Genomic DNA, 27092 nt, shown 5'->3' on the forward strand with positions numbered 1-27092 from the left:
AGATGTTCGTGTAGCTGTCCCTGGTGTCAGGGAGCAGTGTGGCTGGGGCTCATGCTGGTGTCCCTGCAGCTGCACCCACAGTTGGGTGCGGAGCACGGAATTCCTCACGGACACAGGCGAGGCAGCAAAAATAACCCCTGAGAGAATGGACCGTGTCCTGACCATTGTTTTAACACTTAGGTAAGTCTAATCTGCAGCTGGAAAGGGCGAGATATTTTTGTTGGGACTTTCTGTAAAGTTGGAGGAAAAACAAGGGAAGGGTTTGGGAAGCTGTAAAGGTCTGAGGATGATGGGAAGGAGAGAAGACTCCGTTTGGTACAACAGATTTTGGTGATTCTGTTGTGTTTTTGTAGCTTGTCAGAGATGAGTGAAGATGGCTGGAATTGCTGACTGCTGGGGTGAGTCTCATCTGACCAAATGTAGACATATTTAGGCTTCTTTAGACTCCCTCCAAAGTCAGCGCAGAGCAATAGGTGCTTTGGGATGCAACTCTCCTGCTGAAGCAGAGATCTAAACCGGGTCACAAAGACTGTGCCCTCAAAGCACCTGATCCCTCAGCTGAGCATAAGCAGAGCCTGCAGTGAGCTGCCCTGCTGAGACGTCCACTGCAGGTAGCTGAGGGAAGGCAGCGTGGAGCCCACTGTTAATGATGACCAGGGAGTTCATTGGTCTGGAGAGCAGCGCAGCCAAGCAGAGAGATTTTACATGAAAAGAAAGATATTTTAGGAGCAATGTTAACTAAACGTTAGAACTGTTCAGTGTAGCTTGGGATGGATTTCCAAACCCCAGAAATTTACCTATATTTCATCTTTAAACAGAAATATTCCAGTTCAAAAGCAAATTAATTCAGGGAACATCTGGCTGGGGATGCATGTGAAGTGAGAGTAAATGTTTATAACAGCCTCTTCTGACTTCAGTATTCTGCAAATCTAAATGGCAAACTGAGGACAGGTTTCACCAGCTTCACTGTCTTCCATCAGGTTTGCCAGGTGCCGCACGGCAGCAATGGGAAGTGGATGTGATAGGCATTAGTCATGCTGAGCATAGCAGGGCTCTGTATTCCCCGCCACTCCTTTGCCACGGCTGGCAGCAAGAGAGAAATGTCACTTTGATTGGGTGTTCCAGGCTGCACCAGGAAAGCAATCATTTAGAAAGGGGAGAGACTGAGATCAGTCAGGGTTTTGCTCCACAGAACAGAGCGGGATACAGTTGAACCTGGGATGTTGTAGCAATCCTGGAGAATGTCCATCTGACACTCACCATACAGCCCTTGCCATGACCCAAACCTCCTCACAACAGTTTTTTAGTCACTGCTGCTGTCCTTGTCATTTTGAGTCACCAAAGCTGGATGTTAATAAGAGCTATTTAATCTTTAAATCTTTTCCCTTTTTCATGTGTAAAGAACAAATCCTTCTTGAGAGGACATACTAAATATTTAATGTTATGCTACACTTGATCGTCACCAGAAGTCTCAAAGAAGGTATTTGGGAAATCTTAGTCTTAATAGTTGTCTGTTTTCTTTCTTTCTCCTTAAGAAACAGCAAGTCGGTATGAGGGGAAAATGAGTCAAGGGAAGCACTATGGTGTATGACAAATGGAAAATATCCTGCAGGGCATCTCCAGCACGTGTGAAGTGTTGCTGTTGGCCATCTCCCTGTGGGCTCTGTGTCACAGTGCCTGGCACAACACCAGCACCTGGTACAATACCACCACCTGGCACAACACCACCACCAACTGGCACAACCCCAGCACCTGGCACAGCACCAATATCCGGCACAACACCACCACCTGGCACTGCACCAACATCTGGTAGAACATGATCACCTGGCACGACACCATCTGGTACAACACCAGCATCTGGTACAATACCAACACCTGGTACAAAAACAACACCTGGCACAATACCAGCACCTGGCACAACATCAACACCTGGTACTACACCAGCACCTGGTACAACACCAACAGCTGGTACAACACCAGCACCTGGCACAAACAGCAGCAATTGGCAGGGTGAGGTCCTCAGCTGGGCCACGGTTGTGGCAGTCATTGGACATCAGAGCAAACTCAAAACTTAGAAAATGAAAAGCATCACAACTCGATCTGGAAAGGAGAGGACAGATTTAGACTTTCTTGGAATGGCACTTCTCATTGATGGGATGCAACCTCCCCTGCCTGCTATCTGCTGAGAAAGTGAGCTTAATGCTAACCTCAGCCCGGGTCCTTATCTGGCTGATGCTGGGCGTTCACTCCCTCGCAGCGATAGCAGTCCTGGCACTGCTCCTCCCTCTCCCCTCCAAGTCTGTAGGGACTGCGCAGAGCTGCACAGCCTCATTTGCACTGACGTGAAGGAGGCTGGAAAGCCTCGCAGGACAGATAGGGAGGGTGGGGTGGCAGAAAGACATCCCTGAGTTATCCCATGCACTGTGACGAGCCCCATCACCATCCTGTGGGAGGCCGCTCCAACAGCCTGCAAGCAGAGAAGAAAGAACAGTCAGTGTCCACATGCTGAGAGAAGTGGCCCAGCTAAAGAGGTATGGAGCTTGAGCAGTTTAAATAAAATACAATATATATATATTAAAGATCTCAACACAGGGATGATATCAGGTGGAAGGTTTTCACTGAGAGGGCAGCGAGGCCCCAGCACTGCTGCCCACAGAAGATGTGGATGCCCATCCCTGGAGGCACTCGAGGCCAGGCTGGATGGGGCCCTGGGCAGCCTGAGCGGGGTGCCTGATCTAGCAGTTGACAACCCTGCTCACAGCAGGGGGGTTGGAACGAGACAGACTCTGTGGTCCCTTTCACCTCAAGCCATTCTATGAAAATTTTCAGAAAATCACGAGTAAACCAGCCTGAAAGGGAACTTGGACCCTTCTGGCTTCAACCCTTTGAGAGAATCTTTTCTGCGGAGGGACCCGCTGGGAGAGGCACCCTGAGGCACAGCACTCAGCACCCAGCCCTGAAGCTCATCCTTGGCTGTTCCCTTGTGATGGAGAAGGGCTGATGGTGGCAGAAGCCTGCTCCTCTGCGGAACACAGCCCTGAGCTGCACAGCAAGATTACTTTCTGGAAGATTTTGCTGTGTGTCAAGTGAACAGGAGCATAAAAATACTTTCTAACCACTAATGAGAAACCCAGCAATCCCTGTAGTCAATGAACCACAGAGGTCAGAGATAAGAAAGATCAGTGAAATTAGGTCAGTTGGAGCATCCCTGTACCGGTGCCAGAAAACCTTAAAGGGCTGCTTGTAAAGCAGGCATGCACATTTCAAAGAGCACAGAGGTTGTAAGGTGCCTGAGAGGCCCCTCCAGCAAAGGCAACCCAAAGGCACAGACAGCCCCAGGTGCAGAACAGCCCAAGCAGCTGCGAGCTGGAGCTGCCAGCCCCCCACCTCCTGCCTGCTGTGCTGCAGCCAGGATGAGACCCCATTTCCAGACTTTGTCTTGGTTTGTAGGAAATGAGGTCTCAGCTGCTCTGAGAAGTGACAAGGGAAGGAAAGGCCTGTGTACAGCATCGTAGTGCTGCTACTCTGCTTTCCAGCTTCCTTGCAACTGTCTGCAAGAGGGGGAATGGATGTCTCTGGGGAGCAATGAAGCTATTCACTGCCTCTTCCTATTTACCATGTGGTCCTCTGCTCCTCAGCCCTAAAATCATTCTTAGCCACGGCCCTGGCCTGGGAGATGCTGAGGCTGAGGCTGACCTGTGTCCCTTCAGCTGACATCACTTCAGACCTCTCCCTGCAGCACTACTGGATCAGCACACCTGGAGCCAGGCCGTGCAGATGGGGCACAGCAGGCCCTTGCTGGCAGGCTGCGTTTTGGAGCTTTTCCTCCTGTTCTCCCTCCCTTCTCCCTCCTTTCTTCCCATGTCTCCATCTGCTGGAGGACCTCGGAGCAGCGATGCCCGGGCTGCGTCACCCCGCCACACGCAGTCAGGTGCTTCTGCTGGCTGCAGTCCTACTGTCTGCACAACAAAAGTTGTTGCTGGACTCAAGTTTGCTGATGTTTCCTACTCCTATGGGGGTAGAGATGTCAGTCCCATTTAAGTCTGGTGCTCAGAGGGGTAAAATGCATTTTTATTTTTTGTTACAAAAGAGCTCAAAGTAAAACAAATAAATGAAACGTGATGGAAAGGGATGCAAGCTGCATTATTTCTTCAAGATTTTTAATACTTGTCCACCACAAATATTTAAATACCTGCTCTGTGTATATTTTAGATACTTCTAGAGCTTGTCTGCCAGCAGCTCTCTCACACAGAGCCAAGTGAGCGTGCCAGGCCAGGTGTGTGCCTCTGCTTGCCAGGCCGTGTGGTGCCCAGCTGTGTGCACAGCCCTCTGCACCCCGCAGGCCGCTGTGGTGCTGCCGCAGCTCAGCCCCATGCTGTGTCACAGAGCAGTGACCGGCAGCACCGGCACCCCCTTACCAAACAGGCCCTGCTCCAGGACCCCTTCTCTCATAAAGCCTCAGGGCGGATGAGGTTAGAAGGGACCTGTGGGCCCACCTGGCCCAGCCCCAGCTGCAGCAGGGATGCTCTGAGCAGGGGGCCCACGCCAAGCAGATTCTGAAGGTCTCCAAGATGGAGACCCCACAGCCTCTCTGGGCTCCTCTTCTCCAGGCTGAACAGGCCCAGCTCTCTCAGCCTTCCCTCGTATAAGATGTGTTCCAGCCCCTTCCTCATCCTTGTGGCCGTTTGCTGGACTGTCTCTGTTAGCTCTGTGTCTCTTGCACCAGGGAGCCCAGAACTGGGCACAGTTCTCCTGGTGTGGCCTCAACAGCGCTGAGCAGAGGGAAGGATCTCCTCCCTCCCGCTGCTGGCACCAGACCCCTCACTGAGCTGTTCCCCAGCAGCTCACTGCCCTCCTCTGCCGAGCTCACCTGCAAAGCACAGGGCTGCCATCACCGAGCTCGGCCACAGTGGTGTTAAAGGTTGGATGACTTCAGGATGCTTCAGTGAACAAAGGAAAATGAGCCAGAGGAGGCTGTTCCCAGCTGTGAGCGAGCATGGGAGGAAGCGTGGCGGGTGTCTCACACAATGCCAGCCCAACAATCACAGGAACTTGGAGAGGAAGCGACCAGAATAGCTGTGCGGGGCAGCCTGCAGAGCTGGCCTCGAATAAAGGACCAAGGGACATCTGATCTGTGCCAGGTGAGGGGGAGCGAGCAGGGCAGGGGGACAGAGGGGGATGGCAGAGGGCACGGCTGCTGACTTGTGGTGAGCCCGAGCCTGCCCTGGTTGGGAGTTCGCTGTGGCCAGTGTGGGACACAGGGGCTTGCCCATCATGTGAAGCTGGGGAAAAAGCAATGGGCACAGCTATGGGGTGAGCAGAGGCCCACACTCTTCCTCTTTTGGAAAAGCATGACCACAGCTCGTTCTGTCAGCCTGGCGGCCCCGGTGGGAGGTGTTTTCCATAGAGCTTGCCTGAGAAGGAAAGCACTTGGCAGCGAGTGTCCCCAGTGTGGAGCTGCCATCCAGCACAGCCAGGGACAGCACTCATCCACCTGCCCTGTATCAGCCACCCCTGCAACCTGCGTGGGACTTTGCAGTCTGTACGAATGCAGTGGCTCCAGTAAACAGCCTCCTTTAAAAGAAGCAAACGGAGCAAAGTTTCCTTGTCAGCCTTTGTTTGAGAACAAGAGTCTCCCCTTTGGCTATTGCTGAAATGGATTTGTTTCTTCATCGCAGATAGTCCCTATATAAAATATATAGTTTATTCGCTTTGATCTGCCCACATGCAGCACTTGAAGCTGATTCCAAGTTTTATACAGTTAAATACTACCACATGCTTCCAGAGCTGGATACAGCCTTTTCTATAAACTAGCATAAATCAGAGTAAGAATTTGAACTGCTTCTTGCCAAAACAGAGGGTGTGCCTCTTGCCCGAGTTCAGCTCTTTATTTCTTCTCTGCTCCACTCACAGCTAACCTGCAGTTTAGCAGCTTGGGTTTACACAATGTCCTTACCACCCATATGGGAACGCTGCAGCCTCTGGGAAGTGCAGAAGGAATGGCAGAGCCAGGCTCACCAACAGCTGTGGAAGTTCTCCCAATTCTGGTTACATTTAGTCGTCAAAACTAAGAAAACTGGGGAAAAAATCTGAAAGGAAAAAAAAACAACATCTGTGGGATACATGAGACAGCCATACATCACAGGGCAATTGTCCTAGTCTCACCACCCATGGAGCCATTGCAAGCACAGGAATGTCATTCATCACCACAACAGCCCTGTTTGGCTGCAGAGCAGTACATCCTTGTCTCTGTGGGGACCTGAGCCTTTCTGCATCCCTGGGAAGGACTGAGGGGAAGGGCCGGCTCCTGCGGACACAGCAGGTCTGCCAGATGTTGTGTGCTCTCCTGTCCTTTTGGCAGAGTCCACCTACTTTGGAATGCTTAGCCCAGGAGCTCACGGCAAGCACGGGACACAGTCCCATTGGAAAGCACTCAAGGAGCTTGCCCTCACCACGTGCCACTGACAAGAAACACGAGCATCTGCAAAGAGGGAGAGGACACAGACCGGTCTGGTGGCAGCCCATGCTGCTCATCCACAGGGAAGGCTCTTTGGAGCAGTCTGAACATCCACTTGATAACAAGTTGCAGTAATAATTAAGCACTTACTGCTGTTTACTTTTGCAATGGGAACAATTGATCCTTCTTCCTTCTGACTGCCACCTCTGACCCCAATTCCTTGCTCTGCACACAGCCAAGCATAGCTCAGATGAAGAAACAGTAAGAGAGATTAAGATTCTGGGCTTCAGCTAGAAATATAAATCAGCTTCGAAACAGCCACTTATTTTGCCCTAACTAAAGAAAGGCATCTGTACCAATCAGGCTATGATCACTTTTTTTTTTTTTTGTAGTAACATTGTAGAAATGTATCATAGAAGTATGTGACAAAGACTGAGGGAGAGCCCAGAATGGGTCACATCATTGCATATGTGCCTGCGATGGAAGGAAGAGAGCATAGAGGATGGGAGAGAAGCGCTACACCTCTTTTTCCACTTCTACAAAGCGCAGTTATAATGTAAATGTTTCAGGGCTGTAGCAATGGGAGGGGAAATGCGTTGGAGTATAAAACATATGAAACATCTCATGGCAAAGAATAGCTGAGAAATGCCCAGCAATAACAAAACTTCAGTTTCACATCTGTTCTTAAATATATAAAACATTTAAAACTCCACCGGGCAGTTCCTGCTGCCAAATGTGGATGTGCTGGACTCATACTAACACGGTTTTCTCTCTGTTACAGCTACTGAAGTTTCAAAGCAAAACGTGCCACCCTTCCCTGCGGTTTTCCCATGTCCTTCCGCTGCTCGGTGTCCCATTTGGCACTGATGTTAGAGGAGAGGCTTCGCTAAAAACCCTCCCCTGCTAAAGGGAGAGAGTGTCCTCCCGCAAACACAGCGCCTCTGCAGATCCACGTCTTTGAAGGCAGGAAAATGTCTCGTATATTTTTTAAACCCGGAGTGCAACCACCTTCCCGCTGGCCATGTCAGCACTGCAGCTGCCAACTGAGACTGCGGATCTGTGAGCCAAACCCTGAGCCAGTTTTCTGCTGCCAGCCCCGACGGCACCCGTGCCGTTACTCCGTCCCAGCACAGTGCTGCCAGCACCCCTGGGCCCACCTCGCCCTGCCAGAAGGCATATTGAGCCTGATGCCCTCCAGCTCACCCACAGCTGACATGCAGGTTTGCCCATGATGACCTACAGCAGGGAGCCTGCTTTAGCAGGGGAATGGACTCCGTGATTCTCAGAGGTCCCTTCTAACCCCTCCAATTCTGTGATCCCTGAAGAAACAGTTCAGGAGCCCACAGGCTCTTTGATTTCAAAACTGGCTTCTTACTGCATTTCTGTGTGCTGTGTGGGGATTTCCCACCAGGATCTCCAGGAGCAGCGTGTGGTTCCCACGGCTGGTGCGTTAGGGACTGCATGGACAGAAGATCCAAGAGGGCAGTGAGAACCACCACGTGGCACTTGTAAGATGACATGGGTCTGAAGAGTGAGTCACAGAGCAAACCCAGCACCTCCCAGTGCAGCCCCACACGGACCCTTCCTCCACCTCCCCAGAGCAAAGCACCCAATCTGTTGCATCTCAGAGGAAAGCAGGTGAAACTAGTGGTGTCTGTGGACTCACACAAACATTCCCTCACCACCACAGTTGTCTGTGTTATATGGCAGGCATGGCATTCATGTTTTGAAGGCTGGGTGGTTCTTTGCGGAGCCAGGAGTGGGACCCAGTGATCCTTTTCTGTCCCCTCAACTCGGGGTGTCCTATGATTCTGTGATCAGGCTGCAAGAAGCCGCGCTCACTGCCACACTCTGTGCTCCCATCTCCCATAGCCACCATGGAAAAGGACAGCAGTAGTGCTCCTGTCACCGCTTATCAGCATCCCCGTACCAAGGAGAGCCAGAAAGCACTGGATTTTGCTTTAATCATCTCTCTCCACGGCATGTGGCCACAGAAAGTCAGACCTGATCAACCTCATAGCCCAGGCAGCTGCTGCTGTGCAGCTCTACAAGCAGGGCAGGGTGGGGCAGGGCGAGGGCCGGTGTGGATCCGGGCCCTTCACACAGTGATGCAGTGCTGCACAGCGGCGTTCCTGTTGAGGAGCACAGCCACTCACATCTCCTGTCTGTTTTCTGCCCCAAGAGTTCCCTCTGCACTGGTCTTTGCTGCACCTTCTTTATTTATTTATGGTGTTAGATGGTTTGGGGGGCTAGCAGCTTGAAGTGTCACACCTCCCAGAAAAGAATTCAGCCTGAATCGTGTATTTTAATAGCCCATATTTACTGTTTCATTTTCCTCTCCTCCACCTGGAAAAGTTTGCAGAATTAATAGGGATTAACCTTATTGATATAACCCTATATAATATAACCCTGACAGCTGGGTTCTGTTGGAGTTACTCTTTGGTCATATGAAGATTAATAGAGATTGACACCATTTAATTCATTTTCTGTTAAAGGAGAAAAACCATTATGTGTGGCATTCCTCCCATCTTCTGTTCAGGTCTACAGGTAGGACCCGCTCTGTCTCCAAGTTAAAATGGTGTGCTCCAGAGCATGGCATTTAACTTGATTCTTTCAACAAGAGTTGCAAATTGGCAGGGGCATGGGCTTGAAACCAGAGATCTGCTCTTCTACCTGTTGGAGGATCTCATGTGTCCATCCTGTTGTCTGTGCCCTGTGCCTTAGGCATTTGCTTTGTGCCAAATGCAGCCCAGAGCACCCTGGAGCAGCCCCATGGCCCATGCTCATTGCTACCAGCAGTGGGGTGTAGGTTGCCAAATTTTTGTTCCTTATTCATGTCCCGGAGCAGTGAATAATGTCTGCTCAGAGAGAAAATATTTCCAGCTAACAATGCCCCGAATCCAATTGTCCCATAGTGGCTGAAACTACAAGAAGAATGAAGTCTCCCTGGAAAAGCTGAGGAGGAGAAAAGTGCCAGCATGGGGCATGGACAGATTTTGGCAACCAGCTGGAAGCTGGGGAGCAGTCTGGTTCCCAGGAGGATGTGGGTACAGGCAGAGAGGCACAGGGAGTGAGCCTGCGCTCCTCGCCATCAGCTGGGGGCTATTGCGGATGGGCAGGTGGGGGCCAAAACTGCATTTCTGAAAAACCTGCCGTTGTTTCTAACGTGGAGAGCCTTCTTCTGCTTGAGGGGGCAAACATGAAAGGCAGATGAGCGGTTTGGAAACTGTCATTTCAGAGCACGCCTGCTCTGCTGAAGCGTGAGGCAGGAGTGTTGGGAGGTGGCAGCGCCCCGCACTGCACTCACAGCCCCAAAACCGGCACGGCATCTCCCCCCAAGCACCACTTTTACTTTGACTTTTACAGCGCCGGTGGCAGGTCGTGCAGCTAAAAGCAGCTCGCATCTTCCATTAGAGCATTTTAACATCATTAATCTTTCAGGGAAATCCTGGCGCACTGCAAGGCACACGCCGGCTAGCAGGTTAAATCTGTGTGTTTAAGCAGCACCATTTCACCTTCTCGCTGCAATGACGTGGCAGTCCTCCTTCCCCGGGATCTGACAACATCAGCAATGGCTTGAGTGCTTCTACTGGGGTGAGGTTAATGGAAAACCTTCAACAGAGCTCTCCTCCTTTGGAAAATGAAACTGAAGTTTGCAAAGCTACACCAGAGGGGTGTATGAGGAAAGAAGATTTACAATCAGTGGAGGAAGGTCAGGTTAGGGAACATTTCATAGAATCACAGAATCATAGAATCATAGGGGTTGGAATGGGCCTCTGAAGACCATTGAATTGAACTAGCTGGACATACACAAGTCCTTGGGACATCATGGGATGCGCCCACAAGTGCTGAGGAAACTGGCCTATGTCAGTACAAGGCCACTCTCGATTATCTTTGAAAGGTCAGAGTAACCAGAAGAGGCTGCTGAAGAATAGAAGAAAGAAAACGCTCCTCCAAAAAGTACAAGATCAAAGATTTGGGGAGCTACAGGCCAATTAGCTTGATTTCAATCCTGGGAAGGTGCTGAAGCAACTGATCCTGAAAACCATTTCCAGACACACAAAGAACAAGAAGGTGACTGCAAGCAGTCAGCATGGATTTATGAAAGGAAAATTACACTTAATCAACCTGGTAGTCTTCCACATTGAGATGGCTGGCTTGGTAGATGATGTAGCTGTTATTTATGCAGACTTTAGTAAGGTTTTTGACACTCTCTTACCAACTTCATGGATAAGCTGAAGAAGTATAGGCTAGATAGACAGTCAGATGGACTGAAAACTGGATGAACTGCTGGGCTCAAAGGGATGTAATCTGTGGCAAGAGACCAGCATTGTGCCGGAGGTGTACCCCAGGGGTTAATACCAGGGCCGATATTATTTAGCAGCTTCATTAGTGGGCTGGACAACGAGGCAGAGACCACCCACTACAAGATGGCAGATGACTGCCAACCTCAACCATTCTGCAATTCTGTACCACCCAGCTTAAAACTGATACGACTTTTATTCATTCAATTTTTGATACGAAGACTTTTTAGTGAATGATGGAACAGCTTTTTATTGGCAAGGGGGGATATCTCGTATCCTGGACTTCATCAACTCTCAGCCCAAATGAAGAAGTCTATAGGTCTTCACAAGGACTGAACAGTTCTGCTACCAGGTGTACTTAACAGGGCTTGAAAAATTACCCTGAAATAATGGGAATTCAACAAAACAAACTGTATTATTTTCTGGTTGATGTTTGCAAGAAAAGGAACAAGCCTCCCAAGAAGAATCTTTTTAAATTCCACTTTAGAGAAAGCTGTGGAGTGACGGGGAGGGTTTCACAGCTTGTTTGGGACTTCAGCAAAGCCCTGTCTAACCAGCAGCCTCATGCTCCAGGTTCAGGAGGAAAGGTCGGGCAGAGCTTTGCAGGGATCACTTTGGCACCTTTGGCATGTGCTTCCACAGAAGCATCTATTCTGTCTCCGAAATTATGTAATTTTTTTGCACAGTAACACAAACTCACACTGAGAGAAAGAGCTGAGGGAGTGAGGGCCGATGTCGGGAGGTCAGTAGCAGGCAGAACAGATGCATGATTTCATTCTGAGAGATCACCTCCCTGTATGAGCAGCCTCTGATATCCCTCCCACCAAATATTGGTGGCAGACTGCCTTTCTGGAAAGTGAGCCCACTGCATAAAGAGGTGATTTATCTTCTTCTTTTAGGAGATGTTTTTACTGGAAGGGCCAAATACACTCTTTGCTCTTCAAGGTTTTCCAAGCACTGTGACGGAACATTTCTAAACACACTCCAGCAAAGCCCACCAACACACTCGTTGCTTGGCTGGGAGCACACAGGAGGGTGGACGTGCTCAGCTTCATGGGCCGTGGGCCCATTTGGGGCAGCCTGAACCCAGTGGCACCACGGGCACCTTCATCCAACAGCAACGAGGCTCAGCCAGGGTGCAGCTAAGCTGTAAATGTTTTTTGACAGGGAACAGCAGTGTGAAGTTCAGTCTTCTGTGCTGCGCTGAAGTCATCCAAAATTATGATCTACAGCATCTCCCCACCCACCGACTTGCTACTCCTGGGATCAGACCACCCAATGTCTGTTTCTCAGTGTAACACAGACTCCTGTGATGTGCTGTCCCGACACACTACGGAGCAGAGGGCTTTCCAGCCCGCTACCTTTGCCATTGTCAGAGACCGGTTATGGTTAAAGCCCATGCAAATAGCTTTCTTTTCTTACTGCTGGAGGTAAACTCAAAATTTCTGAAGCAGAACTGTGCTGGCAAGGTGCTAAGTATGAGGAAGGCAGCAAGCAGTGCATGCACGACAGGAGGTGGCTCTTTGCCATCATCTGGCTTTCAGGATCTGTCCTTCTCCCAGCTGTTGAACATTCAGGACAAGATCTGTCCAGGGCACGAACTTAACGCCACAAAGGTGTCAGTGATGCAGCAATCCAGTACTGAACAAACTGGGAGGTACAGGAGAAAGTAGATAGAAGGTAGTTCTAAAATCCAGGTGCTCATAGCAGGCAGATCACAGCCTGTGTCCATCGGACATCCCCACTTTCAGGCACAGGGCTCCGTGACGCGACGTGTGATACAGTCACTCTCGCATTGTCTGCCCATGCTCTCTGATGTTGGAAAAAAAAAAACAACAGAGAAATCACTTCAAGCTGTGTTAATGCCTTAAAAGGAAGAAAACAGAATTAGCAGTTTTTGCGCTGTCAGTTTGCAGATGAACTTTTTCCCTCCGGTGCCATACCAGGAGAAAACGTGCTGTGTGTTGTATCCCCAGCAGGGCTCCAACGGCACAGAAACGCTCCCACAGCGTTTGTGGAGGAGATGGAAACGTGTGAATGAGTCTCTTTTCATGTTAATGGATTTATTCACATCTCTGGACCAGCATTGCTGTTTCCTGGTACAAACAGAGCATCTCAGAACTGGAACTGAACCCAGCAATAGATCAGGGCCTGAGCAGGAGCAGGGGAGCTGCGGGCTTCCCCAGTCCCCTCTCAGTTAAATTCTGCTCTGTCTCCACTGATTATCTACAAAAAACACTGCTCTCGATCTGTGAGGAAGGAATGAGAACACCTTTACGAGCAGGCCAGAAATCCAGTCTTGAGCTTTATGGGATTTTGACCATCATGTCAGCAGCATCCTTGAGTGTCAATGAAGAAAGATAAGGTGGACCTCATTTATCTTAATAGAAAACAGACCAAATCTAATAAGCTACTTTAAAAAATAGCTTTATTTAAATTTCTGTTTTAAATAGATGGATATAAAATAGCTTAATAGAGCTTAATTATTACACCATTCATGTTTAAATACAATCTTTAAACCTGACAATTAAAGTTCGAGTGGTAAAGTTTTACCAAAAGGTCTTTTTCCATCCTATCTCCTACTCCTTATCCTGATGTTACAGATATCAAAACAGGAAGATTAAAGTGTGCCTCATGATCTACATTCCTTTCTTTCGCTCTTCTTTCAGCAACAAACAGCAGTGGCAGTGTTAAACAAGGTTATAATATCTTGTTTTATTAAAAGCATCACCAGTGTCTGAACATCTGAAATGATTATGTTTTTGTCACAGCACCAGCTGAGCTATTTCTTGGATCGGTTTTCAGGTTCCAGATGAGTTCCCATGCTCCCAGATACACACTAGCTCATTTACAGAAACAAAGAGCAGCCCGGATGGATGACTGACTCACCAGACCTACCGGCCATTCATCACAGCGTGATGCTTCCACAGAAGACATGCCCTGTTTCTTCTTCCCAGCATAAACCGCTGTGTCATTGATACTGACAGTAGTTTCTCAAAGATGCCTAAAAAAGTTGGGATTCAGCATTGAAGCCCTTGGAAAATTCAAGTTGCATTTACATACAGATGCTTCACTGTGCCTGATCTTGGTGTTCTGCTTGGACTGTGCTCGTGTGCATTTTGTGCAAGAGCACTGTGGCAGAAACCAAAAACTTCTCCAATATTAGAATATATGTTATATATTATACATATGTATGCCCTTATTCATAATCTGTATCAATTAAGATCTTCAGCTGGTGAGTTCTGAAAGCTCTCAAGCTACAGGTGCTTCCACAATCACACTGCCCAGGGCTTCAGTCTGCTTTGCTCTGGAAGAGAACACTGACCTGTAGGCAGGTAGACAGAGTTTCCTTGGCTTTGTTTAAATTAAGCCTCGCTAATAAGAGAAATAGATTAAATCAAATTCTCATGTTGAGGCTGAAATAAAAATGTCAGAGTTACCACCCACTTTCCTTCTGAATTGTGTTGCAACTTAACATCTTTAATTTTAAATTTATTATTGCCTCACTTGCTATTTTTCCTCTATGAGACAGATTTTCATGAAATAATTAACAGTACCTCTGAGAAAAGAATTGCTATAAATGGTTAGGTCTGATGGAGGGAGGAGAACAGCCTCCAAAAAGTCCAGATTGTGCTAATAAACATGCCAAGAAAAAGTAGGATCATCAGACAACATCATGTCCAGCCATCAGGATTTATTTCCTCCTTTCCAGAGAAAAATAAATGAGTGTATGATCTGATCTTGGAACACTGCCTCCAACTGCTTCAACATCTATTCAGATCTCAAGGTATGGGGACAGAGTAAATGTTTCCTTAATTGTGTACGATGCAGGGCCTAATCAAACATGGCTCTGGCTGCAATCCTTGCCATAACACACTCACCCAACGCCACAAGGCACTGCACATTTCTCCCAGCAGTACAAGAAGAATCTGACAGTCAGCATGAAGGAGACGCATCGTTTAGGAAGGAGTTCTGTGCCCAGACCAGGAAGGCATAATACAACGCCTCGGTTTGTCCTGGGTGTAGAGCAGTATTATTTATAGTGCTCCTGTTTATGTAGCTGATGGTCACAAAGAACTTCAATGAACCAGCCTGGAAACTGGTGCTGGAGGTGACTGCAGGGAAGCATGCAGAAGCACGTCATGCTCTGAAGAGTGGATGGTGTCATCCAAAGCTGCCAACGAAAGCAGTCCCAGCTCCCTCCCATGGTGCACTTACACAGGGACAAAGATAAAAGCTTACCTCTTGATCTTCAAACGCAAAAGGCTTTCCTGGAAGGAAGAGACAGCAGGGGAGAGCCAGCAGACTCCCACAAGAAGGCGTGTTGTGACAATGTGCAGTGAGGCGTCCAATAAAGCATTACAATGCATTGGACAACACGATTATCCCCAACATCGCTTCCTGCCAATATGTGAAGCTGGTGTTGACTGGATAGGTTAAAACAAAACTGACAAGTGAACAGGTTTCTGATGCACTATTGTAGACTTTAAAAGGCACAGAGATGCAATAAAAAACCAGAGCCGAGTTACCTGCTAATTTCCCCTGACTCTTAAGTACATGAAGTATCTCCACGAACATAAACTGCTGTCAGGTAGTCACAGTGGAACAGCGTGATTGAGTATTTCTAGGGGCCTTCTCCTTGACACAGACCCAGATTTTAATCAAAGAGCTTGGGTAAAGAGTAAATGTTGTTTAACCTGGAGAACGAAACCTCCTCGTGTACAGACAGTGTCCAGCTATGCCATCTAGACAGCAAGTATTTCACAGCAAATTGTTTATAGCCTACATCTGCCAGGGGAACAATTTAAGTACTAACAGCACAGCTTTTTTCTGCAATGCTTTCCATTCCCAGACTTCTTTGTAAAGTCTGCAAACAGAGATGCCAACATACCCTATTCTGACCTACATAGCAAACAATTGGACCTGTGTTCCTGCTGTGTTATCAGAAAAATGAATCATTGTCACGTCTTCTCAATGTCCTGGCAAGACAGGGAATTTTCTGCTGGGAAGTGTTAGTTGAATCCCACACCTACTGCTATCATGACACCAACTGCATATTTTCTGTTTATCACAGAGAAGAAAAACACCCAGCAGGAAAAGGCTCGGCTTTGAATTCTGCTTTTTGCCAGTACAAACACGGGAGCAAGTGAAGCACAACTTTGAAAGCTCCAGCTTACTGAGCTCCAGAAGGAAAAAAAAAATATCATCAATCTTTTTAGAAAAACAGAATAAAGATTTTAGAGAAAAACATTCACCACACCCCAGACATCTACATAATTTGTGCAGATAGGAGGAGTGGCAGTGGCCACACCATAGCATCATCATCTGCTATCTCTGCATCTGAGAAAAATGTCAGGGTTGTGTCCTGCTGTTATTGGAGTCAGAGGAAAAAAACTTGCTGGGAATGGGGATTAGGGATGACAAACAGTTCGCCTTCTCGGGCTTAAGGATCAGGTAAAACAAACAGATGACTTCAGAAGCCCCTGGGTCAGCTTGGCAATGAGAGGTCCCCACTGAATGAGAAAGATTAACTTCAGAGGAAGACATCCATTCCTACTGGGAGCAAGCAGCTGGCAGCCCTGAGTATTTATTGACTCCTGCAGCAATGGTGGGTGGGTCTGGAAAAGTCTAGGAGATTCAGACTAGGTGTCTCTGAATGAAGTCTGCATTAACCTATGTGATTTGAAGCTTCTCTCTTATCAGCATTTGGAGCATAAAATCATATCACTTATGCCTAACTGCCGCATACTTGTAACCCTATACATGTGGGATAAAACTAAATCAAGACAAACAGAGATGTCTGTATTCTCCCTTTATAATTCATAATGATAAAGGCAAGTTTTTTGCCAGGGCAGGGGTCAGGAACTCGAGATAGTCTGCTCGAAAATAATAATTCTCTCACCATTAAGAGATGCCATTCAGAGTTTGTCAGACATCCCCCAAAATATTTCTGCTTTCTCCATCAGAAACCATGTTTTGTGAGTGACACAGTCTTCACATGTCACCATTTACTTGGACAAAATATTGACCATAAAGTGGTGTTGGAATGCAAGAAATGCTCCATCTCTATTCACAACTCAATAGCGCTCCCTTTGACCTTTGTTTTGTTTGGAAGATCCTGAAAGATAAACACCTTTGTTGTGGGAATATAAGCTAGCCAACACGTAGCTCAGCTTTCTTAGCATTGTTTTCTTGCTTTTCGTTTTTGCAAGTTCTTTAGACGTAGTTCTCTATGAGGGGCGCTGAGATCAATAGTTAAAACCACTGCTTTGGGAAAAGCATTCTCATTTCAGTATGCAACAAAAACTGCCTGCATCTGAGGAAGGAAAGCACCAGATAGTTCACTTTATCACACCAAAGACTCCAACAGCACAAGAGAACAGCAACTTAGTGAACAAACACAGAGATCTTTTTACTTTGTTATTTGTCTCCTAGAGGAAATATAAAATTAATTGCTGCAAAATACTTCAGAGACTGAGAATATTGTCTACACTAAAGGGGGACCTAAAAGCATTTACTCTATGTGAGAGAAGGGAGAAAGCCTGGTCCCATCTATAAGCACTGGGATTTCTAGGGTAACTCAGAATGGTAATATTCCACGTTCCTAAGCCAACTGCAAGGCAAAGCCTCTTAAAGATGGATTTCATTGCAGAGCTAGAGTAGCTAAGGTCTTTAGTGTCCCCACAAAAGAGATTATGGTGGTTTCAAATGAGATCTTCCTTTCCAAGCTCCTGTATCAAGCAATTAGAGCAAACACGCTTTTGTTGGGTGTCTAAAGATAATTTTCAAAATAAAGAGGCACAAATCACCCAAAGATGTACAAAGACGTACTGTATTTCTGGAGCCACTAAATCCCTGAATCCCATTTCAGGTTGGAGTCACTGATGCTTTTTTTTTTGCTTACTGCAGTGGCTAAATACTCACAGCTACATATATTTAATTTGTGATGTCCCTTTCAGGATGCTCTCTCAAATCCCATCCTTTAATAAAAGCACTGCATCACTGGGAGGACTACAGAAAATTAATGGAAGAATTTTTTCAAGGAGACAAAGCATTTTATTTTTTATTGACAGTTTGTTATATGAATTTCTTTCCACTATGGGATTATTTTTGAGGAATAATAGGATAGTAATTACCATTTATCTATGAGACCTATATGAATTCTTCCAGTTCCTCCTCTCATCCTGAAAATCTCCAGCAATAGCTCCTAGAAACGGACTTCAGAAAATCAAAGTTTAGATGTAAATATATGGAAAGTACTTAAATAATACTGGTTTTCCATCTAACAATCCAACGCCTAATGTAAAGCCCTCTCTGCAGGAACAGCAGTTCCTGCAGTTTTGCTTCTGTCCAACATAAGAAAAAGAGATACAGAATTACAGGAATTGTTCCACCCTACAGAGTGAGCAATACGAGTGGGAGCCGATGCCTTTGTAATTTGCCGTGCGTTGACTTCCCCCTTGGGGCTGTGATGATAATACCTGCAAGACATATTCTGGGAGCTGTTCCATGCAAGATGCCAATATAGGGCTGCACTGTTTACATTTACTACAAATTTGTACGCCCAAGAGAGCTCAGCATGGGAACAAAAACCCATCTCTGAAGGCTATCTGTAAAACAAATTGAACATAACGTTCCCTGTAATAACAGTGCAAAACAGAAATCTTTTTCAAAGGGTAGTGCCTCAAAGAGTTTCCACCGAATTTCTGTTTTCTAATACTACAGATAGTGTTAGACAGATGTCTTAGATGAACAAACTTCTTGAAAATACGTGTAAGTATTGGTGAGGCCCACCACGCTTGGTTAATTGATCTCCCTGTAGGCCGCAGAAAAGGCACTGTAGGCCATGGAAAAGGCAGTATGAAGTGTCAATCCACACAGGAGATCAAGCTGTAGGAAGCTGCAGTGCAATGGGAGTGCAGTGCTCTAGATACTACCCCACTTCCCTTGAACACAGCTGTATCACTGCTGGTCCACAGAACGTTATGGGCCAAATGAAAAACCATTGTTTATCGATTGGATCAGATTATACACACTGAAATGGGATGACCTGCTGGAGAGGAGCTCTGTGGAGAAGAATCTGGATGTTCTTGTGGACAACAGGTTGGCCATGAGCCAGCAGTTTGCCCCTGTGGGATCCTGGGGTGCATTAAAAAGAGCATGGCCAGCAGGTCGAGGGATTTGATCCTCCCTTCCTACTCTGCCCCGGTGAGGCCACATTTGACTACTGTGTCCAGTTCTGGGCTTCCCAGTTCTAAAAAGACAGGGATCTCCCAGGAGGAGTCCACCAGAGGGCCACAAAGACGATAAATGGCCTGGAGCATCTCTCATATGAGAAAAGGCTGAGTAACCCGGGTCTGTTCAGCTCAGGGAGAAGAAGACTGAGAAGGGATCTGATAAATGCATATAAATATCTAAAGGGAGGTGGGAGGCAAATGGGTGAGGCCAGGTTCTCCTCGGTGGTGTGCAGCAATACGACAATGAGCAATGGCCTAAACCTTGAACATAGGAGGTTCAGGTTAGCCTTGTGTGAATCTAAATCCTGGTTTGAATCTTAATCCTCGTTTTCAAGTAGCCTCGAATTATCCATGGTGTCTGGAAGACTTTTGTACTAGAAGAGAGCCTTAGAGGTAATTCAGTGATGAGCAAGATAGTCTTTGGAACAGTTTTCCAGTGAACAGGCTGGTTTCACTTTAAAAACTTCCTGACTGATGATTTATCACATCTCAAAAGCAGCTCAGGATAGAAATCCTGAACTTGCTTCGGCTGAACTCATCACAGAGCTGTAATTAGTTTGTAGGCAAAATTACTGAAATATTCAAGACTTTTTGTCTATCTTTCCTGCCCCAAAGGCACATACCTGAACCAAGGTCTCCACATGGTGCTGTGCGGCCCTGCAGATGCCACAGCACAGTCGAAGCTAGCTCAGAAGTGTGCAATATGCTGCTTTTCTGTCATGGCAACCTTGTATTTACTGTCTCCAGTTTTCCTCCAGATCCATTTGGAAATTAATTTTTAGGCTGTATTTGAACATCCTAATCAGGCTCATATGAGAGGCTGTAACTCGGCCAAGCTGGTGAGAGCAGCTTTCAGCTGTGAACAGCAAAGAGAGGGCTACTAGAAGCCCCAGTTAAGTGAGGCAGTGATTGAAAGTAAGGATGCGGGGTGATGGGAAAAAGAGAGATTTCAAGAATATCAAAAAGATGAAAGCTGCCTGCAAATGTGTGCAGCCTGGGGAACAAGTGGGAGGAATTCATGCTGTCAGTACAGCAACACTGGAACAACAAGATGATGGTGATGGATGGACACACTCCTCAGGAAAAACAAGGTGGAAAGAGGGGACGATCTGGGGATGAAGAGGATTGCCCTTTTTGTGAAGGAGTGGCTTGGACATTTGGGTTGGACGGCAGTCTGCCTGAGAGCATGGCTCAGGATGAGAAAAGAAGATGGTAGGAGTGACAAGATGGTGGGGATGCATTACAGTACTGCTGAGCAGGGTGCTAAGGGAAGTCCAGCACTGGAAAAGGCTGTCTGGGAAAGCTGTACAGTCCTCACCCACAGAAGTTTTCAAGACCTGGCCAGACATGGGCCTGAGCAACTTGGTTGGAGCTCACAGCTAATCCTACCAGAGCAGGAGGCTGAATAGGTCCAAAGGTTCCTTTCAACCTGAGTTACCCTGGGATCTGAAGTCCAAAGGACAGAACCACAAGCAGGTACTGCAGTTTCAAGATTGAGGCAGACAAAGAGCACCACCTAAGAAGACCCAGCGTTGTGACTGTGTCTCAGCCAAGAGCATTATGCACAGCTTCAGAGTCCCACAGATCCCCAAAGGAATAGCGGAATACTAGCAATTGCAGCAGAACCCACTCCTGAAACTCCTGTGAGCATCAAAATCTACAGAAAAGAAAAAAAAAATCAGCAAAAAAGAAAAGCAAACCTGGCAACAAGTGTGAACTTGAAGTTAATGTCCCAGAGAGCATTTTCTCAGGGCAAGGAACTTTGAAATGTTTCCAATTTCTCTCACCAATTAAGAGTCAGGGAATGTAAGACTGCACTAGAAAGCACTCCCAGCGAGGGGAAGGGGCAGAGGGTCAAAAATGTGTTTAATTTACTGATGTTCCTTACTCTATGTTGCTGGGGAGGACGCATGTATCAGCAACAAGTTTGAGAACTAAAACTTACTGCCTCGCTCTTGCTGAGACATGGTTTAGAGCCTATGAGCTTTCAAGTACAGACCGTCTCCACTCTTTTTTTTGACAAACATCCAACCCTTGTTTTTACTGACCGAAACATATTGATGGCTTCTGACCATCATCAGTGCAACAAGGCTGCTGCCCTCAGGAAATTAGAATCACATCATCCCCCCTGATTTGCTACATTCACCCCCTCAAGCCGTTGTCCTCTTCCCACAGGTGGTTTCATGGCTCTTCCCTCGACTGCAAGCTTTGTCTGACAGAAGCTGACCGGCTGCCCTCCACAGGCTGATTCACATTGCCAATGAGAACTGCTCCTGTAGGCTTTGCTCAGCAGCTGGCCTCCAGTGCCCTGAACCTGCAGGCACCTGAAACAAGCACATGTGCACTTTCATTGCTGCAGCCATGCTTTTACTTCTAGCTTTCCTACTCAGAAGTCGGCCTGCAGCCAGGACAATTGTTCAGAACTATTCCCAGAAGGGACAGACAGTCTAAACAGAAACGTGATGCTGAAAGGCTCTGTATACAGAGCAACCACGTTTTGCCCTGCCTTTTAAGGAATTCTAAGCAGCTTCAATGTCTACGTACATTTACAAATAAACCATTTTGACCCAAACTCGTGTTTCAGAATCACTCAACTGTATAAACAAAATACAAAGTTTATTGGTATTTGACTACAGGCATCTTATATCTAAGTGTCAAAATTGTTGTAGCCTTTCTATGTGACATTAAACCAGTGTGAATATAGTGCAAGTAGGTATACACTACCACAGATGGGCTTCATGCTTCTGTTTCTGTTATGCCATTCTGAGTATTGCACTGCAATAAAATTCAGTTGGAATAGACCTACAAAGACCATAGCATTCAGCCATCTGACCACATCAGGGCTAACCAAATGTTAAAGCACATTGAGGGCATTATCCACGTCTCTTCAACAGAGACAAGCATAGGGCATCAACCACCTTCCTAGGAAAGGAGGGCTGTTCCAGTGTTTGACCACGCTCAGGGTAATGGAATTTCCCTAACGCCATCGGTTCCCAGAAGCAGAGCCCAGCGCCTCCCTCTTCTTCCCCTCCTTAGAGAGCTGCAGAGCACTGAGGTCACCTCTCGGCCTCCTCTTTGCCAAACTGAGAAAAGTGGCCTCAGCCCCTCCTCACAGGACATCCCTTCCAGCCCTGTCACCACCTTTGGTGCCTTCCTCTCAAAGCACCTTCATGTGGTTTGAATATCACAGAGCCCAGAACTGCACACAATATTTCAGGTGAGGCTCCACCAATGCTAAATATAGTGAGAGAATTCCCTCTTGTCTGGCTGGCTATGCTGCGTGCAATGAATCCCCCAAAATACATTTACTCCCTTGACTAGCAGGGGGCGCTGCTGGCTCACGCTGAGCCTGCTGCCATCAGCACCCCGGGCTCCGCTCGCTGAGCTGCTCTCCAGCCACCCATCTCCACGTGTACCCGAGTCGAGCACTGCTCTGTACCAGCTGCAGAATTCAGCATTTTCCTTCGTAGAACATCATGCTGTTGATGGCTGGTTGCCCAGTGCTCGGTTCCAACGTGTCTGCTTTAGGCTCCTCATCCCTTCAGAGGGCCAGCAGCACCTTCCACTTCAGCATTCTCAGTAGGTTTGCTGTTGCTACACCTACTCCCCAGATATGTAAGACCTTCAGTAAATTCTCGAGGGGTCCTTCGCTCTGGAGTGAACCCTGTCAGGTCCTACAAACTATGAACACTGTGCTGATGCAACTATTCTCTTACACTTTTAGTGACTACAGATCATGCTCCCTCAGTCATGACTCATGTCCCTCCAGCTCACAGGGCCAGCAACCCAAGAACTATCATTAATACTATAAGCTGGGGCAAAAAGTGGATTAGATGTCTCTGCTTTTTCCTCATTCCAATTTGTTAGGTAACTATCTTCATCAAGTATCAGTCCAACGTTTTCCTTAGGTCTCCTCTCGCTGTTGACACACTTAAAAAATCCTTTTTTGTTATCAGATACCACAATGGCCAGTGTCAACTCCAGTTGAGCTTTGGCTTCTCTTATTTTCTCCCTACAACTGTGAACTGTAGCTCTTTAATCTCCCTGTGAAGCCTGACCTTGCTTCCAGAGACCACAGGCTATTTTTCTGCCCACGTTCCAAAAGGAGTTCCCTGTTCAGCAAAGCTGATATTCTCTTCTACTTGCTTGACACAATGGGATTGTTTGCTCCCGTGTTTTTAAAAGGTGGTTCTTAAGAAATGAGCAGCTCTCACAGAGCTCCTGAACTCTCTAAAGCAGATTGCCAGGGGATGCTGCTAACTGGCTCTCTGAGAAGCTTAAAGTTTGCTCTCGTAAGATCCAGGGTGGTAACTCTGCTGACCTCTTTTGAACTCAGCTGTTTAATGATCACTGTGGCCAAGACAGGCACCTACCGTCACACCTCCCACAAGTCTTTCCTTATGCTCAGAAGACAGTTCTAGGAGGGCACCTTTCCTGGCTGTCTAAGCACTTGTGACAAGAAGTTACCCTTGGTGTGCTTTAGGAGTTTCGCAGACTTGCTTGTTGCAGTACTAAAATATTCCCAGTTTATATCTGAGAAGTTTAAGTCTCCCGAAAGGATGAGAGTTACTGATCCAGAGATTTCTCTTAATTGCTTGTGGAATACCTCATCTCTGTCACCACGGATGGGTGACTGATAGCAGAAACCCACAACAAAATCTGTTTGCTATCCATCCCCTTAATCCTTGCCAGAGGCTCTCTACCACATCATCTCTATGCGGGGATCCCTGTTACCCATTCTATTTAACAGGAAAAGAGACAACTCACAAGTACTCAAGTGTCACCCTAATCTTCAAAAGCTTCAAAAAGCTTCCAAGTGTACTTCTCAGGAAACAAAAGAAAACATATCTAGGTTCTATAAAATTTAAGTTAGCAACAGACTGCTTACTGCATCTATGCCAAGCTTGCGATGAAAAGGTTTGTGTTAGCACCAATAATAAGTTACAGTAAACTTCATCCAGCCTCCAAAGAAGTTCATACAGTAGCACACAGATTTAAGTAGAAAGCTAAGTTTGAATTTCAAGGCTTAAGGAGGTTAATACAAGAATTAGTTCCTGTGACTAAGATAATAAATCCACACGTCATCCTTTGATAAAACATTTATAAGTGTGAGATGGACACATATGAATATTATTTTAAAATTCAAATAAATTAATAGAGCATTGATCTGTCCCTCAAATTCTGTCTAGACTGTTAACTGCTGAACAATACTTCTCCTTACCCAGCAGTGCTTTTACAAATACTTTGGAATTACACGTTACTGCCTATATGATCTCTAATAAATATATCTCAGGGAAAAGAGACACGCTTTTCAAATGATAATACCAGTTCTGACAAAAAAAAGAAGAAAGCCCACAACAAAGCATATACCAGTACAGCATTAAAGAATCTAAAAACATTGAAAATGAAACAGTTATCAGAAACATGAATATTGCATCTGTATGACAATCTCTGATTTACAGTAATTCTTGTACAGTACTTCTTTAAGAGTCAAAACAACAGTCTGTGTAATTGTTCTTATCATGCTTGCCATTTAGTTTTAATGCATCAGTGGCACAAACTGGGCAGGCAGAATAATCATAAATCTACCTGAAAATCTGTAATTTGTCTGCCCTCATTCCATTTCTCGTTCTGTCTTCATTCCTTCCAGCCCTCTCAGTACTCCTCCAAAAACACTCTCTTGTGGTATAAGCACAGAGAACTCGATGCTTTCTTCAAGACAATGAGAAAAGTTGACTCGTGCTGGCCTGAATCTAGCTGATCTGAAACATGGACAGTCAGCACCCCACTGAATATCTGAAAAATAAGACAGGACTGTGGACTCAAGTGTGGTATAGGATTCCCTGTGGAATCCCACAAAGGACAAAGAGAGAAGCAGAGATAGTGAGAGGAAGGTTTTGGTGCTGTCCAGTAGGCAGCAACTTTCAGGAGAGTTGATAAGGCCAGAGGGGCACCAAAAAAAGTCCCCTACTGGAACCTGAAATACAAGCTTAAATTGAAGTTGAAGGCAAAATGAGAAACATAAGCAGATAAGTATGAGTGGGAACAAGCCCTGTGTGTATTAAAAAAGATTTGGTTGAAGAAGTTTGAGAATAGGTGGTAAACAAGAGCACACCCACATTTCCATCGCAAATCAGGTGCTCTATCTTTGGAAAGCAATAACCTATGAAACTGTAAACCCTGTTATTTAATTCCATCCTCTTTATTTTTGTCTTAGCTCTATCCTCATGAATTGAAAACAATTACAAGAATAGATACATGCACATTAGTTTTACTGGCTTCCTGCATGTGACTGCAGTGGAAGCAACGGTTCAAACATTCATCGTCTTTTAAGATGTGCTTTTACTGAAAGGTGGTTGCTTCTTGAGCTTTTACTTAACCAAAAAGAATTAACTGAAACAATTCCCAGTGGCTTTTTCCCATTCTCTTTTCATCCGCTTTTTTATTTTTTGAAGAGTGCCCAATCAAAGTCTACTTCCACAATGTATCTCTAAAATGTGCATTTTAATGCTCCTCACATTCACTGAACAGATGGACAAGCGAAGAGCAAAGGAGGAGATAATGTACAGAAAGGAAGTAGACCTGTACAAAAAGCATCACTATGACAACCAGAGGTTACCTGACTCTCCAATTCACCACAAAAGAAATATTAAAAGCAATATTCTTCAGACTGTGTCACATTCAATTCCTAAAACAGAATAGCAGCTACTGTGTTTCTGTGCTGGAAGTCACTTTCCCACTGCTTTCTGTAGGTTGTTTGCATCACTTAACTTTAAGGAGTCCAAGAGGCTTTTGATAGTTTCACTTCCTATTCCCTTTGTCCTACTCTTCATCGTGTTTGGATTACTTTTTCCAAATGGTATCAGTACGGCTGCCAGTCCCCAGGGCTCCTTATTGATCATTTGCTGAGTTTTATCTTCCTTCTGTAAAATCCAGGCACTTTCTCTGGCCATAGCTACAAATTTCTCCAGCTGTGGCTGATTAACATTCTTGCTGATATTAAGGTCTTGTTCAAAGGGATTCCAGATATAGAGAGGAGACGACTCAGGTTTATTTACTTCCTTTCCCTGCAGATAGTGTGAAGAAAAAAACTTAGTTGCACATATGCATTATATGCTAAGCAAGTAACAAATCACTTGAGTGATTACATTAAGAGTTTTTTGACCCAGAAGACCACTTTCTGGGAAAAAAAAAATAGGCACTATTAATCAAGTTAATTTTCCTGTCAATCTGAATGTATGACTCCTGCTCTCTAAATCCTCTTAGTGGTTGCTTTCCTTGCCACACTGAACTTAGATTTCCTTCAAGGCAAAGAATGTACAACAACAACTCACCCTGTCTTTCTGGCCATTCTCCCATTTGCTTTTCCACAAACCTCAAACTTCACTCACTGCAATCTACTCCTATCCCCACTTCTGTATGGGCAGCATGAGTATTAAATTAACATGCACAGCCTAGTCTGATAAACGACTTCATGAGCTTAACCCTGTTTAAATCATTTCTCTCACAGTGCTCACTAAGAGCTGGCATAACAAAGCAAGATTACTGCCTTGGCTGAAATTCTCCCTAGTTCAGTTTGTCATTTAAGTACAGAGCTAGTTAGACCATGGTCCACTTCTGTGCACTTAGTATAGTAAAATACAAGTTGCTGTCAACTATGTACTTTGCTATTTATACACACTTCCATCACATTACTTATCAGCACTCCTCAGGTGACTTGCTCTGCATTACAGCATCTCTACAAGCCTTCCACCGCATGCCCTAGCAGTGGAATTAGCAGCAGCTAATCCTAGTCCAGAAGTGCACATGCATGCTGCATACCCTTGCTCCAGGGCTAGGACAACTAGTTAAACAGAAGAACATCCACAACACAGACATTTCCCCTATTCAGTTCAGGATCTGCACAGGGAGGTTTGTTGGTTTTTTTTTTTTTTTGTTGTTTCATATTTTTTTTTTTAACTTGTGTTTTAAGGCGTAGTGGCAAACAATAGTTACCCAGCTTAATTAATTCTAGATCAATCTGTATCAGAAAAACAAACAACATTTATGCCAGAAACTGGTAGTGCTCAAGCAGGAAATGAAACACAACCAAGA

At 46.1% G+C, this 27092-nt stretch overlaps 1 protein-coding gene and 1 long non-coding RNA gene across 2 annotated transcripts in view; one reads left to right on the plus strand and one right to left on the minus strand.

The window, feature by feature from the left end:
• On the plus strand, positions 1–25060 carry LOC124417777. The gene is made up of 3 exons (XR_006936997.1): positions 1–180; positions 1536–2531; positions 7239–25060. It is a non-coding gene; the product is annotated as an uncharacterized LOC124417777 (long non-coding RNA).
• Positions 24083–27092, minus strand: part of MTPAP (mitochondrial poly(A) polymerase) — a 15816-nt gene continuing 12806 nt past the window's right edge. The window contains exon 9 of the mRNA XM_418580.8: positions 24083–26065. Coding sequence (XP_418580.5) covers positions 25727–26065 — 339 coding nt within the window. The 3' untranslated portion in view covers positions 24083–25726. The remainder of the gene's footprint in view (positions 26066–27092) is intronic.

Source organism: Gallus gallus, chromosome 2 (genome assembly GCF_016699485.2).
Source record: "Gallus gallus isolate bGalGal1 chromosome 2, bGalGal1.mat.broiler.GRCg7b, whole genome shotgun sequence".
Lineage (NCBI taxonomy): Eukaryota > Metazoa > Chordata > Aves > Galliformes > Phasianidae > Gallus > Gallus gallus.